Source organism: Sinohyriopsis cumingii, chromosome 19 (assembly GCF_028554795.1).
Source record: "Sinohyriopsis cumingii isolate HCF-2022 chromosome 19, ASM2855479v2, whole genome shotgun sequence".
Lineage (NCBI taxonomy): Eukaryota > Metazoa > Mollusca > Bivalvia > Unionida > Unionidae > Sinohyriopsis > Sinohyriopsis cumingii.
Window position 1 is genome coordinate 21940195 of NC_142979.1, and position 18785 is coordinate 21958979.

Genomic DNA, 18785 nt, shown 5'->3' on the forward strand with positions numbered 1-18785 from the left:
TCGCATACCTGGGGTGCCTGGTCCGCCAACAAATTTGTGTGGACTTAGAAATACAGCATCTTTGAACCTGGAGACAGAAATGACAAATCTAGCATAAATGACATTCAGTTACCTGATGTAAATTGTTATTGTCCACCATGTAAATAAAGCTCAACATAATCTGTTTTGTTTTCAAGCTGGTGATCTCCATAATGAACGGACAGGAAATTATAAGGGACAGAGTTTATTCGGGACAAGTCCTCAGAGGGCGATACTATTATAGAACGTATATGAACATCGTTAATCATTTGAGGCAAACATACAAATCGATTGTGTGAGGCAAGTATCATATATATATATATATATATATATATATATCACAACTAACGACTTACGACTGCCTTCCAGGCGGATTCATGTCTATTGTGAGATATGGACCTGAAATATATAGATAGCAAATAAGGATATACATTAATAATTACTTCCCGGAAATTAAAGACAATTACAAGGTTGCCTAGGTCCTCTGCCGACACAGTTAGAAGACGATTGGGATGAAAATGTTTTCATTTTTTCAGTATTTCGACTGCAAACACCGTTATTATTGATCTGATTTTTTTGGGTGTTGTTTCTGAAATATGGAATATTCCTGCAATTAGACATAGCTGAATCACGTTTAAATTATATTTTCTGCAAGTATTTTTATTTCATAAATTTATTTATTTAGTTACTTTTTTATGTATAAGTCTCGGAATTGAGAGATTAGACGGTCTCATATGGGCTTAGGGGGAAAAGAAGCATACGAGAACGAATGAGTTCTTCATGTAGTCCAAGATTTATATTAAAAAGCATCTAAACCATGAAAGCTTTTACCGCCAGCTGCGAAGTCAAATGCCACCAAGGCGCCATGTTTATGTGCAAGTTTAGCAACGGCCACGGTGTCCGTCATAATTCCAGTAATATTGCTCGCTGCTGACATCGACACCAGCATATGCCGCTTGCGTTCTTTCCAGATCTACGGAAAACACGTGATTTTATTCAGTAAAATGTAGCAAAAGAGAACAACAATCGTGCTGTAAAATCCGCAAAGAAACAAAAAGTGGGTATCCGAATTCCTTTTGATCATGGAATCAAAAAGTTTAAGTGATCGCATAATGCGTAAAGGTCGGTACAAATCGTAGGAATGTTTTCAAGACAACATTGGTAGCGGTCTAGGAGTCAATCACACCAAATGGAAATATAACCGGGTATCTATCAGAATATTTAAGTTTGAATAACAGAATGCCTCAAAACGTTCAATATAATACCAGGGTCAAGGTTAGTGAGCCGTTCAACAAATATATAAAAGATGGATACATAATCCCTATACTTACATGAAATGGGTAAAAAACAAACATGATAGTGTTTGGATAAAATTCAAAAAGGTAACATATATTTTGCATTAACTGCCTAATGCGAGCCCTTAGTAACATAAATCTACTGTCATCAGAATAATATAATTTCTAGTTCATTTGAAATGATTGGAAAGCAGATGATGACGTGTTGTACGCTGCTAAGGGCGACTAATATAAAAAGTATTATTACCTTCAATTCTGTTTCGAGGTGTTTCAAGTCGAGCGATCCCTGCTTGATGTCGCGAATACGTATTACCTACAATAAAATTATTGGACAATATGTATTAGATAAATCATTCATGAGAGGTCAATCTCCTCAATAAGGGACATGGGGTTATCTGAGACCATTTATGGCTACACTGTCATCCCATGAATTTTTCTTCTTAAAAATGATTTACCACCAACATCGATTGTTTTGGAATAATCCATAACGCCTAGGAATGTGAATCGCATCCAGGCGCGGATTCTGCCATTCAGTGTTTTCTTTTATGTGAAGCTCGTTCATGTACCAGTCTACTTTAGAAAGTTCTTGATAAGGTCTCAGTAAGTTGGTAGAGGTATGCTATCTGTTTTGTATATTAGACAGTATCTCCGGATGAACGAGTTCTCACTGATTTATTTGTTGTTAAAGATACTACCAATGATTTGATAGTTGCCTGCATCTAAGGCAGTAGTGGATGGTGTTTCCTTACAAAAGCTTGCACACAATACGGATAGTGATGGTGAAAGTGTTCTCTCTCTCTCTCTCTCTCTCTGTCTCTCTCTGTCCTGATGTCTGTCTTTGAATAAAACGGTGTAGGTCAGCGAATTAGGTATTTTATTATGTTATGAATATCGGTTTCGGTCATGTTTAATTGACTGAGAGACAACATCAGGGAATTACTATATATTATGCCTCCCGTTACTTTCTGTTTATCATCCAAAATCATTCGCAATGCGAAAGTCTGTAAATCATAAATTATGGGATAGAAATATAACAGTTGGGTGAATTGCCTTTGCAATATATCTCGTATCTGCGTTTTTAACAACTTCTTACTTAGCTGTTAAAATTGGTTTGCTACATCCTGAATAAGTGGGTTCTGTATAGGTTGGATGCCATGCCACCAAACAATGCATTGCTGCAAGCAACAGAATGTATGGAGAAAAATTCATTTTGCAACCGTCTTTACTCTTTACTTCGACGCCTGACTGTATAATTTATCCCCTCTATTCCACGTTTATGATTGTCGTTCTTGTTGATGTTACTATTACTACTTCTGTTGATGCTGTTGTTGTTCTTGCTCATTGATTAAAACTAGTTCAGTTTTTCACGCTTGATTTAAAGACAGAGTAACCTGCTTACTTCGAACGGGCCACAAAAGACTTAGTCATTTAGTTTGATTTAGTACCCGCTTTACCGATGTTCATATCATAACAAGGTTTCTGGCAAGCTAAAGGCACAACATTGTACAGAGTATTACTTCTCATACCTCCAACACGTGCGTTACACAATAGCCATCACCATAACACCAACACGTGCGTTGGCACAGTAGACGTAACCATGGCCAACAGGTGCATTACACAATAGCCATTACTGCGTCACCAACACCTGCGTTAATTATAGCCATCACCTTGTCATCCACATGTGCCTTACAGACTATCCTTTACTGTATCATCAACATATGCCTTACATACTATCGATTGCCGTATCAACAACATATGCATCACATACTTTCCATTACCGTATCATCAACATATGCCTTACATCCTATCCATTACCGTATCATCAACATATGCCTCATATACTATCCATTACAGTATCATCAACATATGCCTTACATACTATCCATTACCGTATCATCAACATATGTCTCACATACTATCCATTACCGTATCATCAACATATGCCTTACATAATATCCATTACCGTATCATCGACATACGCGTTACACAATAATGCATAATCAGATGCGTTACTGTCTTGAAATTGAACTTTGAAATCACAGTCCATGTTGTCATTTGTTCTATGTTCTATGTACGTGATGATAATAATAATAATAATACAGGACAAGAGTAAATATTTCCTATTTACATATATGTCCTAGTTACTGAAGGAATAACAAACACGGTTTTCTGATCGAATTTAAGAAAATCACCAACCTTCGCTCCAAATTCCCTCCACGGTAGGATGTTTGAATGGTGTTCATACGGACTGATAAATATTACCTGAAATAACGTAAAACACCTCATATTAATATATTCATGGAGTTTGTCTTAAATTCTCTCTGATATAAACGATACAAATATCTTCTCTTAATTATTCATGAAAACCTTCTGCTTTCTTGTCTAGGCAATAATGTATTATTCTAAATTGAAATCATGCTAACTATTGGCCGTCAAGGTAAGACACAAGGTATGAAAATATTAGAGCGAAAATGATTGTCTAGAATGACATGACCCTAAGCTACAGGTGAGTTGCGCTCGTATAATATTCACTGTATACTTCAACTGCACTGAGAATCGAACCCAATCATTTCGATTCAAACATGCTGGAGACAACAAATATGTGTGTGTATTTGTGTGTGTGTGTGTGTGTTTTGCATTGTTAACGTTACATTAACAATTGTTCAGTCAAATTGCTATGATGTCTGCATTGTGGCAGCTTATAGTGATGTCTAGCACTGGGGCTTCATGCTGCAGACATATAGCATCATGTCAAACCCAGTCACATTATCCTGACACCAGGCCAACAAATCTTAACACTAATATATTAAAGCTGAGCGACTATCGAAGCAGCTGTTAGTACCATTTATATAAGTCTTTGTTATGACTGGACCAAGGTTCAAACCCGTGAACTCCACATCCGAGGTGGACGGTCTAATCACTAGGCCACCGGAGCGGTCTTTGGTAATGGTTTGGTGACAGAAATCCCTGACCTTTCTGGCATGTTTCTAGTGCGCTATGTGTTTATTTTAACAATTTTGACAAATTTACATGCCATCAAAGAATGTCTAGATTTTTGTAAAATTTGTCGGCTCGTATGCATTTTTTCAAGCATGTATTTCTATATTTATACATATTTATCTTCTGCTCTCTCTCTCTCTCTCTCTCTCTCTCTCTCCATATTAAAATGCATCCGCTATATACCCTCTGGTATACATCTATGCAATTAATGAGTGAGGTGCCATACTGAAATGCATAACGACAAGCTTCAAACAGCAAAAAGGAGACCTCGAGTATCAGAATTTTATATTAATATCTGTACATGAATCAGGGAAATTGTCAGTGCCTATATTTACAAGACATGTTGATCTGTGTTGCCAATACATGCAATACTCTAAGGCAAGCGGTGCATATATTTTACAAACAAAATTCTTGATTAAATATAGTAATATAATTGTAAAAGTATCAGCGTAAACGCGCTTTATATTCGCGTTTGTAAATTATCCATACATATGGCATTGATTGGTGTTGCAAACTAAATATATAAGTGACAATCGAAAATTGGATGCAGCGTCTGCAACGGAACTATATTGCAATCTTGTCAAAGCCATACGTTATTTACATCTGAATGTAGAAATAAACAAAATAAAGACAGAAAATAGAGTTAAGCTCTCAATGATCAAAATATTTTATTTAAAGACGTTACACTCTGTTGTCTATCAGATACAGCCACACTGTAATGTTTCTAGATTCTACCACCCTCAACAAAGTCAATCCGTACATTAAACTTGTTAAAAAACCCAAATATTATTCTATTTCCTACGAATACAACCATTATTTTGACAAAATATTCAAGCTGAAGCATGATATGTACATCGGCTGTACTCGTGTGCAATCCTCATATTACAATGTGTCGTAACCATATTTTCTGATCAAGCCCCAATGAAACGCAGCAGAGAAAGTGAGAAAATACCGTTTCCTCGGCAACACGTGGCTGGTTGATCTTGAGAGCCGCTGCCAGTTTGTGTATAGCGGAAGTTGCTCCACTTCCAGTGAAGATAACGGTATCGTCTTTTGATGCATTCACGCAACGTTTGATGATTTGCCTAGGAAAAAGTAAAACATATGCCGCTAATTTTTTAATATTATTTTTCCATACTTGAAATGTTAGAAAAATAGAAAAATCTCCAGATTTTTTTTTAATGAAAAGTACGTTCACAGATCTATTTCAATTTTCAGTAGTTAGAATACGTTCGTAAGTACTGTAATGTAGAAACTAGAGGTATTTTATATCCACAAAAACAATACAGAGAACATGGCAATAATGAATAAATATCATACAAGTCATTATAATTAGATTTCTTCCTCATGTTGTCGCTTTCGTTTTTGTCAGGGTCACTTCAACGCCTTTTTCGTAAATAAATATTTGTGTACTAACGATTCTGTTCTTTGATTTCACGTTTGATCAACTAAATGTATTTTCACTATGTAAAAGCAACGAACTTGTTATCTCTATATTCGATTTTGCTTTTTTTCTCTTACAAGTAGGCAGACCAAAGTAAACTACATTAATTCTTATCGATATAATATATTATACATTTTCCAGCGGAAAATACACTAGATACAAATTATTTTTTTTTTCTTCTTCTGAAATTAACAATATGCACTTGTGCTAGCGCGGCGAGTAGCACACGTAGTCCAGGCTTCTTTAGTCCCAATCGACAGTCGCCTAAGAGCAATTGCTTTCGTTTGTCCAAAATGGTAGATATCTCAGGGCACGAGATTGGTGGGCTTACGTCAACGCATGCGTATGTTTACCACCTCTGGCATTTAATGCAAGACCTTGAAAACATGAGTGGTGTTATACTGAGCAACGCCAAAGACACTATTGCAGTTACAAGCGCTGTTGTTGTTTTAATCGTTGACCTTCCCAGGAGATGCATTGACGTTATGTGTGCAGTGCTTTCAATCCTTATAAATGGGGCCTTAAAGTCACATAATGGTGGTAGAGTTGTTGCTGCAAAAGCTTCACATGAAAGCCTTACAACTAGCTTTTTATCTTTGTTGACCGCCAGAGGCACCATTATATGTGTTGGCCACATAATTGGCACACAGCTACGGGTTTCTTAGCCACTGTGCCCATGTTTGGTTTTCGCATTAAGAGCTGAGGGTGAACATCATAAACGCGGTGGTGATGGCATTGTCTGTGGGCACCGGCGTGATTAGGATTATATTATTGCTAATGATCATAGCTGCACGTTTCGTAGTTGACTTTGAGATCATAGCATTGCGCTAGATTCTCTATTTGGAAATTTTATCAACTGGTGACACTGTGAAATTTAAATAGGAACATCAGGTTCGCGTTATGGCCGAAACAAAGCTCAATACAGCCTCAAAGGTGCTACGCCATAGAGTTCAATTTCATCCAGATGAAGTCGACAAATATATGTCGATGAAAAACGAAGTACTGTCTAACGCTCATAAGTCATAATCTTCGGTTGTGATTGACTAAGTGGGCAAAATCAAACTAATAGTCTGCGGAAAAGCCCAAGTCCCTGAGGCGATCAAGAAAAGAAAAATCTTTGGATATTTGTAATAGTTTGGAAAGACGGTGGTTCCATATATTGTTTGTATAAAAGACAAAGTAAAAGTAGCAACAAAAAAAGAAGAAAACGGAGTGAAGAGCTTGCAACACAAACAAGAAAACAAAAGACCAATGAGCCATGAATACAAATGAAATAACATAGGTCAGCCAGAAAGGCACTGGAAATGTGCTTGTCCCATGCATGAATCGCATGAGGAGCTGAGTGAAATCAGCAACATTGTACGCAAGTAATCGGAATTAATTGGGTTCATTGTAATGCAAAGTCAAACATGAAGCAAGCCAGGTCAGTCAGAAGACGATGCTCCGATGTATTACTTGCTTATAGAGCCATCTGAAGCAAGCGAAATTCACCGTAACGAAACGAAATGGCACACTGACACAAGTGGGCGTGGGGGTGGGGGTGGGAGGCGGCCATATGGTGTCCGTCTGTGGTCTTCTCGCGCATCTATTTGTGGATTTTGAGGATCAGCATACATTATGCAGTGAGTTGGAAGTTGAGCTACATGCATCAAAGAATGTATGGGGTACTTTGACCAATCAATCGTGTGTGTGTGTGTGTGTGTGTGTGTGTGTGTGTGTGTGAATGTTAAAGCGTAATCTTTCGTAATACACCACCTTGAGAATATCAATAGGATCTCATTGTACAGCAAGACCTGACTTTTAATTTACACCAGTAGATACCATTACTGTACATCAAACAGTTCATGAAAAAGGCATTGGTAGTAAATAGTCTTTATTACGACATGAGGTACCATGAAAACATCAAAGTGCCCTCTCTCTCTCTCTCTCTCTGTCTTTGCGACCATACTACTCAACTACTCATTGTCAAGCTATAGTTTAGACGCGAAATTCTTGTGAAAGTCAATGCTCGACCTTTTTTAATGTGATTGTCTACATTTTATTTTAGACACTATCATAAGCTAAGGTTTTTTTCCACAGTTTGGATCAAAACAGAAGAAAAAAATTGCAAAGTTAAATTCATGAAAACATATTGAGCAACCCTCCATGAAGTGTTCGACCAAATTTTAACTGCCAGCATAATAGTAAACAAATGCTTTAAAATATATATGGAATGCATATGGATGTCCACTGGTCATGTGGAATGTAGATGGATGTCCATCGAGTCAATATTGTCAATATACTGTTAGCAAATTTCCTTCTACATCATGCATTTTGCTTGAAAACTATTGCTACTGTTCGCGAATCCCCGGCCCTCTCTGGTTCAGGTGAAAAAGAGGAAATGGGACGCAATATTGTCGATATAGTTCATTCATGTCGTGTACATCGTTTCTTATATTTCGTCTTTCATAAAAGCAGAAAACAGCATCATGTTTAGGTTATACCTGCCCCTTTCACCACTCAGCTATTATGGTAAACTTTCCTTATACCTATGTAAAAGACAGTCAAACGAAGAAGTCATGTTTTACTTCAAGAAACAATACCTTGCCTCGGCCCTGTATTTGGTCGTCTGCTTGGCATTTATCCCTGTGGTGGAGTGAGTATTAGCATAGAAAGGTAACACATTTTCTCGTATGAAATCTTCTATGAAAGACAACGCCCTATAATGAAGAATGATATATATACATACATACATGTCGATGCATTATAAACCAAATACTTTTAGACACAACTTGTGTGTCAGCTGGAGATTGAGGATTTGAATAAGAAATTGTAAGATTTTAATACTTCAATAAATAGATCTAAAACAGCTCTAATTTAAACGCCATGGTCACATTCATTATTATCCAAATCTTAGCCATATGTATGGGCTATAATCGCAGCTACCTCATAATACCCCATACCGCTAAGTCACAAATAGATTTTAGCACTAAAAATGGACATTGAAATAAAAGAACAAAAAGGAATAACAAACAAAAACAACATCAACCCCGTCCGAAATAGGCAATCTAAAGTTGTAAGTTTAATGAACATTAACATAAATAGTCAAAAATGTTATATTTGTAAAACGTTTATATAGATTTCTCTTCTTTTCTAAGTATATGATTGATGTACATTCTTATACTGTTTCAATTGTTGAAGTCAAGTGTATCTCTTGAGTTTTAGTTCTAAGTTCTTATGATTACGTGGCCCTGCCCTCCACTCTTTTCGCCATTTCCATAATGATATCATAGTATCCACCATTTTTATGGGACCTTCCGGGTTGCGACACCTGTACATAACGATGATTTGTAGTTTTATTAATTCCTGATAAAGTAATTTTAAGAGAAATGCTCACCGACCAGATGCAGTATAATCACAATAAACCTCTGAAAAGAGAGAAATGAAAAACACAAATTAAGTCTCCTGTTGCATGTATGCAGAGAATAGCAAGGAACTGTATCGTTCCAACAATTCATACAATACAAAATTGTTAAAAGACTTAAACCACCACCGCTTCCCACCCCACCCCACCCCACACACCTCGCATATCATCAAATACACATCACAGAATACATTAACAAACGAAACCATGCAAGATAGGAACTCATGTGTAAGAGTGTGTACAGTTCTTTCAATACATGGGTTTTATTCACATACGGCTAATTCTCTTTCAGCCAAACCAATTACGTAAGGTGATAATGAAATTTGATCATGATCAATATAATTTGCTTTATTGACTGGTATTTATCTCACGCAGGCAATAAATAGTGCTATCAAATGCATAGCAAAACAAATCATTACGTAGAATGGTTCTTAAAACTTGTAAGTCCTTCAAATGCTTCCATTCGATTTTATTTCTTCTAAGGATATCAGATTATGAATAATATGTGTTTCGTCTGATAAAGTTAACAGTTAAATTCTTGATTTATTATATGGTCTCGTTTTAAATATCTTTAACGCATATCATTATTTTGAAGGCATTATTTACTAAAAGAAAAGGTATCTTATCTTTGTATATAGTCTGTTACATTTTAATTCATCTTTTTTACACCGATTCCGTCAGTATAGAATTGTTTTTGTCTTTCTTTATCAGTTTTATGAATAAGACTGTACCTTAATTTGGCCTGTTCATATTTGTATCATTGCGCAAGCTAGCTGCCGTTCACAATTCGAACATTTTGCAATGTCATGACGTTAGCGGTCTCAACCACTTTTCAATGAAGGTTGATATGTTTAAATATCTATCATTATTTTGGGATTCTGTGTTAAGGTGAGGACATATTTAATACATGGTTTTGCTATCTAAAGTTTTATCGATATTCACAAAAACCATTTGACGTCGGCTCTCATTTTACGTTCATGAATTGAGGACAAATAATCTTTCATTATACGTAGGAATTCGGACACGAATATTCCATCCTTGGAAATAGAATTTTGCGTCAGATATTTCGAAAATACTTGTGTCTGAACGTAAAATTAGCACCATCGAATGAAGGTTTCTTATTTTACACAGCTGCATACGAAGAATCATAAAAATGGGAATAGGTCTATTAATACGATCCATAAAATTGTTTTTGAAACGATGTCAATGTATCAGAGAGTTCATAGCGCTATAATACACAAAAGTAAAATGTAACGTCATGTTGATGAAGTCATAATATAATGGTTACCCCGTTTCTCGTTGCGCATAAGTATTTGACCTGCAAAAGCGGTCTACCGAATCGGAATGTGATAGGCTTTTTTATTGCATGCCAGGAAAAGGAAACATTCCGATGTAAATAATGACCCGTGGAAAAAGCCTTTGGTTGTTATTAAGTCACAATAACTTAGTGTCACAATATATAGATGGCGTTTTAACACAAACATCAACGTAAGGCATCTGTTAAAAATACTGAAACAAAGGATTTCTTAATTTAAAAGTAATTAAATTGCAAGAATATCACTACAAATAAACGTGATTGTATTTCATTGATTGATGAAACATCGTCCATTGTTAATTTCAACACCTGTCCTTTTCAATGTATCTTTCTTCACAAATCTATTAGGATGTACTTCCGCCAAAATTGTACTAATTCGGGAAGTAGCACTAACATTACTTCTGAGTCTCTTTCGGAGTCAATTTATTTCACTATCAAATTGAATATGACCATTAGACCCGGCCCTAGGTCAAGGCGTACTAGGCAAGCGCCTTGGACCCCACGCTTTCAGGAAATCAACTCCACAATGCAGTTTGTTTGCTTGGGGCCCGCTCATCGCTTGCTGCCCTCTGTGCGGGGTGCATTCTGCCTTGGGCCCCGCACATCCTAGGACCGGGCCTGGTGACTATTAGGTTCCTAACTGAGGTCTAGATAAACGTTAAGTAACAAACGCACTCAGCTCTGGATTATTTTTGTAGCCGTCTTTGCCACAAGGAAATAAATGATGAACCTTTCGTTGCATGCACTACTGCGTAAAAAGAATTATTGCGCGTGAACCAATGCGAACTATTGGATGACGTTCTCATTTAAAGTTGCCCTCTTGTTTACACTGTTGTCATACGATTTAATATCTCATATCCCTGTTCGAATTAACGTTAAAGACTGGCTTTCAAAATAGTCGGATCGGTGTATATGTTGGCGTCAATAATATGATCACCTTTTCTAGGCCCGTATGGTCCATCTATAATTAGGTCATGGCCGATAACACTGTCCTGTATGCGGCGTAGAATAGGATGGTCATCGTATCGAACTTCACCAGCTTCCTACATGGAAAAAAGGAAATAAAAATCTTGGAAAACAGGGGATTTGTTTGGAAGTTTTTATATTCTTACATATTGTACTATTATGTTGTTACACATTGAACACAACATATCGCTATATCAAGGAATCTGGAGTAGCCTTGCACATAACTGCATTAATTTAATTGTTTCGACTAGATATGTAAAACAACAACTAGCAGATGTCCTGTAAACATTTAGTCTTGATTTATTTATTTTTTACAAATAAATTGGCACTGGAAAAGGCTTAAGGCACTGAAAGCTGATGACATCCTGGTTTTTTAAAATACATATAAAATAAAACAAACATCCAACGGTTCTTTTCAGGGCCACCCACCATAATCGAAAAGAGTTATCATTAATTTTGACAAAATCAATTAAAAGTCAAAGTCCCGTTTTGTCCCGTGATGTACGTGCGTGTCTTTGTGTTGTGTGTGTGTGTGAGTGAGTACGTGAGTGTAGGTCAATATTTTAAACAATTAAAACCAAGAGACACTTACTTTTTGTGTCTGGTCTATTATGTTACAAATTGTACAATGCAATATCACAAGACAAGACATTAAAAAGTTAATAGATTTCATCTGTGTCTTTTGTTCACTCTCTCTGTTTTTTAAAAATAATTTCTTCACCTTCATAGGTTCTTTCTCCTATTCTTCCTCACTTTCTCATCTTCTCCTTTTCTTCTGTATTTTCTCTTCGTTTACTTGTCTGAATTCTTCCTTTTGGGAGGGTACCTCTTCTTCCTCTTCTGATCCCCTCTTTTCCTCTCTTGCTCCTGATGTTTCTTAGCGCATTCTGAACACCGATGCCCGTTCTCTTGAAAATTATAATATGTATCTTGACTTTTGTATCTTCTGACACCCGTATTTTTTTTTTGACGGTCCGGATATTTTGTAACCCAATGGCCTTTTTTCTTAGAGACAGAGCAAATATCTTGACTTTTTTCTCGATATGAGGAGAGTAGCCCGTCGGCTTCTCTGAAGAAAACTTTTGTATGACACCACGCAAAGCTCTGATCAGAAGTTCGATCTGTGTAGGCTCTTCCATTGTTCTGGTTGGTTTGAGAGTGAAATGAATACTGGTAGGGAAGACACTAACCCCTTATATAGGGAAGAATCTAATCTGACATGGATATAGCGGACCATGCTGTTTAAAACGTAATCATTTGACTTTATGAAGTAATGATGAAACGATCGCATCATTTCATAGAGAATAGAGAAGTAAGTAAGAGACAGGAAAATGATTTATCGCCTCGCACATCTGCTGAAGCTTTGGCTCAAATACCTGCCACTGATGTTGGAAGATGACACAAGTGAACCAGAGTCCAGACCCTGAGAGTCTACGCCCTACCAACGTCCACCATTAACTCCTCAAAAGAACTACCACATTCAGAGACGGAAAAGCGCTCCACTAGAAAATTTAGAACCACGGCTTACACGCACATGGTGAAGTACCGTTGGAGAAAGCAGAGGGGTTCATCACTGATGTGTAGGATTATTTCTTAACCACACTGAACGGCAATGTGAAGCTTGAGACTTTCCATTCAAAACGACAATTTGAAGTCCTCCGTTTGGATCGAGTTTAGCGGCCTAGAAGAATCGACACCTTCCAAAGTCACCGACACGATTTATCATGTGCAACAATCCAACGACAAGTTTCACATCACCGATGGTAAAACGACATGACCCACATGTTTCTTCCGCAATGGACAGGACGCAAAACTGTGTTATTGATGGACGGACTTCGCAGCACCATAAAGAGTCTAGTTCAAATTAACAACTCTCAAGAACAGATGTGTTTTGTTCATGCCATCGTGGAGGGACGAACGTATGCAAGCAACACGGCAGAATAGAAAAGAGCTGGTTAAACTATTCGAAAATCGAACATAACCAAACAACGAAGAGAAGCAGGCGGGGCTATCCAAAGACACCCTGTACCATTGCTGAGGTACAAAAGTTGCAAGATGTCCTGGCTCCACGTTACACCTTGAAAGTACACCATCAAGAAGTGCGCGGACCTCTTTTGCTTCGAGGCAAAAATTTGAAAGACGGAAAATACTTTCACGTCTATCATCCCTATGAACATTTCGATGCCATCACCAGTATCTTCGCATTCCTGGGATACGGTATTATTGTGAGAAATGTGACTATGGCTATAACAATCGAGAATAACACTAGTTTTTTGATCGGAATGTGAAGGATGTTTGGCATCTAAACCCTGTCTTGACAAAGGACAAGAAAGAGTGCATTGCCCTGCTTGTCAGCGAACTTTTGTCGCCCCTGCCTGTTACCAATATCATATGAAGACGCAAAGGTCACAGCGGAAAAGTGATTTCCAGCTGCTCAGATTGTGTCCTACTTGTGGACAAGGCATACGTACCATCAGTGCCAAGGCACACGTCACGTTTTCACCAAATCGTGAACTTACAACATGAATGCTACATTCGAAAAAAACAAACATTCCAAGCATCAAGGGGAAGAAGATGACCAGAAGATAGGGAATTTCATTTGTTTAAATATATATTTCGAATGCATGCAAGAGACTGGCATTCACATTTATAATTTCTGCGTGGCTCATCAAGCGTGCGAGTAGTCCATATAATAGCTCGTCTTTAGTAATTGCTCGCACTGCAGCAAGATTCATGCAGGACATGAAAAAATCATTTGGAGACTGGGACACGCTAGCCGATTTTTGCCAGTGGATATTGGACCCCATTGATGAGACGTGAAGCCAATAGGACAGCAACTGTTACGGGGATTGTCATCACCATGCCACGCACGGTGATGGCTTACAATTTCTTGGGATACGATAGGCAATTTCCTTTCCAGATACTATACGAAACAAAGTACCGAACGTCCTAAAGTGACTTTGAACGGAGCCAAACTCATCTACATGCAAGTGGGACAAGTTCAGTTTAAAGATTTGATGAGTTACTTGTCCGTAAATATTCCCAGGGCGTCCGTTAAAACATTGTCCGTAAAGGTTCCCACGACCTTTTTGACTGAGATTTCTATTGTCCGAAGGGTATCCCCATATACTACTAGCGTATCACAGAAAATGAGGAGAATCTATAATAGCAGCGTGTGCATGTCATTGAAAAGTGAAAGCGTTTGACTGAGGCAATAGGGAGATTCAACATGGAAATCAGTTGCAATGCGACAGCTGCAAAAAAGGCGTTTTACCTACGTTTGGAGAAAATAAATAACAGCTTAAAGCTCAATATTTGTGTCGATGACGCATGCGTAAAATGTATCGCCATTATATTAGCAGATGGCAAGTTACATTTATGTTTTCTGAAACTTTCTAATGTTTAATTGTTTATAAATATTTGTGTAAGGTTATTTCAGTGCATATATTGAATCCAGTTTGAAGCCTTTTTCAATTATAGCTATTGATGTTTCTAACAAAATGTGGTAGTAATTCAAATGTGATTTTAAAATACAAATATTCGTAATTTGTTGTCTGGCTGACACAGATTGTATCCAGGTTCATTTATAATATAACTATTCTCAGCATGATTGCACAGATAGTAGAAGTTGTGTCAAACTGTCGGGGAAGTTTGAAGATTGTCTTAAATTACACGTTATCCATATATTTTTAATCCACTTCCAATCATGATTGAAAGGGTGAAATTCAGTTCCAAGAGTCCCTCTATGAAAATAGAGCCCCTGAACAAATTAGTTATGACTTGGCGTGGTATAAACATGACTGGTTTACCTTATGTTTTCTCTTCTCTGCATCGTGCTTGTCGGTTTCTTCAGCTGAAGAAATATTCAGTGACTCACGAGACGAAGAATCTAGACTATTAAAGATGCGTCTGTTTCTGGATCCCATCTGATGCGTCTATCCTTGTTTCAAGCCAGGTCAATTGATGTGCTCGATTGTTTTAAAATTAATTTTATATTCATCAGTACAATTTTATTTTCGAATTCGTCACTTCATCGTATCAGTATAATGAATGGAACGCTATATGGCTTCTCTTCCTGGCCAACCTAAAATAAGAATTATTCATTAAAAAAAGAAAAAGAAAACACCACCCAAAAATAAAAACAGTAATCTATCAATCCACCATGCCATCTATACGCCCAAGTTCATTCATCTAGTTACCTAGTTACTCGGCTACCGACCTAAATAACTAAAATCAATCAAACAAGCAATAGTTTTTAAAAAAAATACAATAAAAAAATAAATTCATTAATACTTACTATGAGATATTTCCTCTGAACGTTTTCCTCAATCACCTGTTATTCACTGCGTGATTTCTTAAATACATAGCAGGATGATGGAATTATATCAGATGGTCATTCAACTAGAACTGTATTGTTTTTATGCCATAGACGTAGGCCTACATAAGTCACTGAATTATTCATTGGATCAAAACTTCCGATTCCGTCAGAGGCAAGATCTCATAGTAAGACACGAAACTGTCTTAACATGAACATTGTACACAAATAAAAGATTCATGACGGTTAGTAAATAGTGTCCTTTGAGATAAGTATGATGACGCAGCGATCACGAAAGACCAGTTCTTCTACTTTTTCAATTTTGTGTTTTTCGTATTAATAATTATTTATATTTGAATTATATAATGTATTCATATTCTACCTACCATGATTGCCCACTGTTTTTATATGCTATTTTTATATCTTACTAGACACAAAATATGGCAGAGAAAATTTAATTAATGGGAGGAAAATGGTTACCTGGAGTAGAAATGGCGAAAAGAGGCGGTGTAATTTGACGGTTGTCTAACGAAACGTATTGGGTACTAGTTTTGGTAAGATGCATAACGCGGAGTACAAATAATCGCCTAAATCGCACACACCTTTTAATGACTTTTGGATAGAGTTAAATTTATATGCAGCATGATTTGTAATAATCGCCTCCACCCTCCCACCCTATCCCGACCAGTAAATACAAATATCCTTTACATTATGGACAGGGGAAAAAAAGCGGCCATTGTATGGAAGCTATGGTTTCATGAAGTAAAACCATTTTGTTTAAAAGACCTTTTCAAATATCAGTATAACATCAATCGGTTTCTATCAATATACGGCTATAAAAAATAATATTGTGTCTTTTCAAAAGCTGGTAATAAAGCAGTTGCGGCAATTGTTTGATAATGGCTATGAAGTCACAAGACAGTCTCGGAATCTGGAACACCAGCCTATATATCGATATTTAATGTGCCGATCAGATGATTGCTCGGCCATTTCCATTAAGCCGATAAATAAACTCAGAAGTAGTCGTATGAATACACATATATTTGATCGGTCAGGTGATTCGCCTTCAAGGGATTGCGCGATATATGACAAAGGTCGACAATGTTCTGACTTTTTTCTCCATCTATCGCCATACTGTACTAGAGCTTCTTTCTCGACTTGGCGGCAAAGGCAAAGGATGTACAGATTGTTATTGTTCGTGACACAGTAGTCAGTGAAGTCTTTTTAACGCCAACGAGCAATGTGAAACTATTTCATTGGATCCCTACCCAATACGACCGAAATGCCCCTGATATTCAATACATAAAAGGTAGCATCTATTCCATGCAGGACGATTTTGTATTTTAATTTGCTCGTGATATGGCACAATATAATATGCAACGGTCCCTTATATTAAGTGTAAAATGTATATGCAAAATAACGTGTAATTGTCCCATCCACCCGAACCCTTCAGCAAATAATTCATGTCAAATGCATTATGAAGATGAAAATAAGACGGCCGTTGAATGGAGCATGGGTTTCATGAAATTCAAATATCTGCATACATGCATGCGGTTTCTTGCAATCAACATCAATAAGAGAAATATGTCTTTCCGCAAGTAGGTACTTAGTTGAAGTTGAGGTAAATATTTAAATGTGTTATGACGTCAAAAAACAGAATAACTTAATCAGAGTCCCCGGTCTATATCTTACTGCTCAGCGAGTGGGACACAGTAGTCACGTTTACAACGCATAAGAGCCACTTGTAAATACAATATTTGGTACAGTAAGAACAAACAGGCCTTGACATTCATGATATAAATTTGAGAATCCCATGTTAGTCACGTTCGTATTGCCACGTGCAGATGACATATCTACACTTGTCTTGAAGGGCGTTTAGCATATAATTGTTTTTCTTCAAATGACATTCAGGATTACTCCTATGTATTGCTTGATCTTACCCAATTCTTATGCAACCGCCCGAAAATATTGTTCAACAAACGTTCTAGTCATTCATTCCTTTGTTTTAATTTATTTTATTATCCGTCCATGCAAATACCATACACGCAGCCCATACAAAGTTCTCGCACGGAAGCTACTGTCCATATATTGGATTTTCCTTAGGCCTAGGGGGTGGCGATAAGGAATGGTGAACTTGTGAATTTACTTGGCTAATATGCTGTTAATTACTGTAAACATTTCTTTTTAACCATTTGTTTTATTTCAATAAAAATCTTTTGGTATCTAAATTTGCTGCTCTCAAAATAAATTATTAAATAAATAAATACATACATACATACATACATACATACATACATATTTACATAAATAAATAAATAAATAAATAAATAAATAAATATCGAAAAATCCAAGTTATATGCATACGGCATCACTTTCACATGTTCGTTCAAGGGCAATCAGAACTAAGTGGTACTATACCTGTATTAAACCCAGCAACTCTTTCTGTTTTTGAGAAATTCTTCGATTTTGAAACAGTGAAGTGATCATAGTTTCTCTACGAATTGAGTTAATGATTTCGAAATAATTTCCTGAAAGAATAATTAAATCAAGAACGCTTTGCCAGAGTTCTGCCAGATGTATTACGAAAAGAAATTTTTTATTATAGCATTGTCGACTTCAAGATTTTCATCTCATATGTTAAGAACTGAAACTTGAACTGAAGATGTTTTAACGTATCGAAGATGAGACTCCATTGTTTTTGGAATGTCCTCTTTGTAGGAAACGGAGAATTAAGTAACTTTGTAATTTTTTTGGGAATAGACCTAAGTAGCCTAAATGTGTTGAACTACAGACGAAAATCTGATAGTGGGTTTGTAAGTTCCAAATGATCAAAACAGATGATCACGTAGCCTTACATGAGTTCACCATGGAAACACCAGTAACCTTTATAAATTATTATTGTTATTTTATTATTATTTTACCCCTACACAATATCACCCCAAAAATATGAGTAAATATTCTAAATTATTATTACCTTTTCGTTAAAACCGAGGACGATAGTATATCTTCGTTAAATGTAAAACAACCGT

The 18785-nt window shown here is 36.7% G+C and overlaps 1 protein-coding gene across 2 annotated transcripts in view; it reads right to left on the reverse strand.

The window, feature by feature from the left end:
• LOC149775262 (uncharacterized) overlaps positions 1 to 15791 on the reverse strand; it is a 56411-nt gene extending 40620 nt beyond the window's left edge. For both annotated transcript variants that reach the window (XM_089943675.1, XM_089943676.1), the window contains exons 1-11: positions 15739 to 15791; positions 15251 to 15525; positions 11413 to 11518; positions 9134 to 9164; positions 8340 to 8456; positions 5266 to 5398; positions 3510 to 3575; positions 1561 to 1626; positions 850 to 991; positions 375 to 417; positions 9 to 67 (exon numbers count right to left, since the gene is read on the reverse strand). In XM_089943675.1, coding sequence (XP_089799801.1) covers positions 9 to 67; positions 375 to 417; positions 850 to 991; positions 1561 to 1626; positions 3510 to 3575; positions 5266 to 5398; positions 8340 to 8456; positions 9134 to 9164; positions 11413 to 11518; positions 15251 to 15367 — 880 coding nt within the window. In that variant the 5' untranslated portion in view covers positions 15368 to 15525; positions 15739 to 15791. The remainder of the gene's footprint in view (positions 1 to 8; positions 68 to 374; positions 418 to 849; positions 992 to 1560; positions 1627 to 3509; positions 3576 to 5265; positions 5399 to 8339; positions 8457 to 9133; positions 9165 to 11412; positions 11519 to 15250; positions 15526 to 15738) is intronic.
• Positions 15792 to 18785: the final 2994 nt, after the last annotated feature.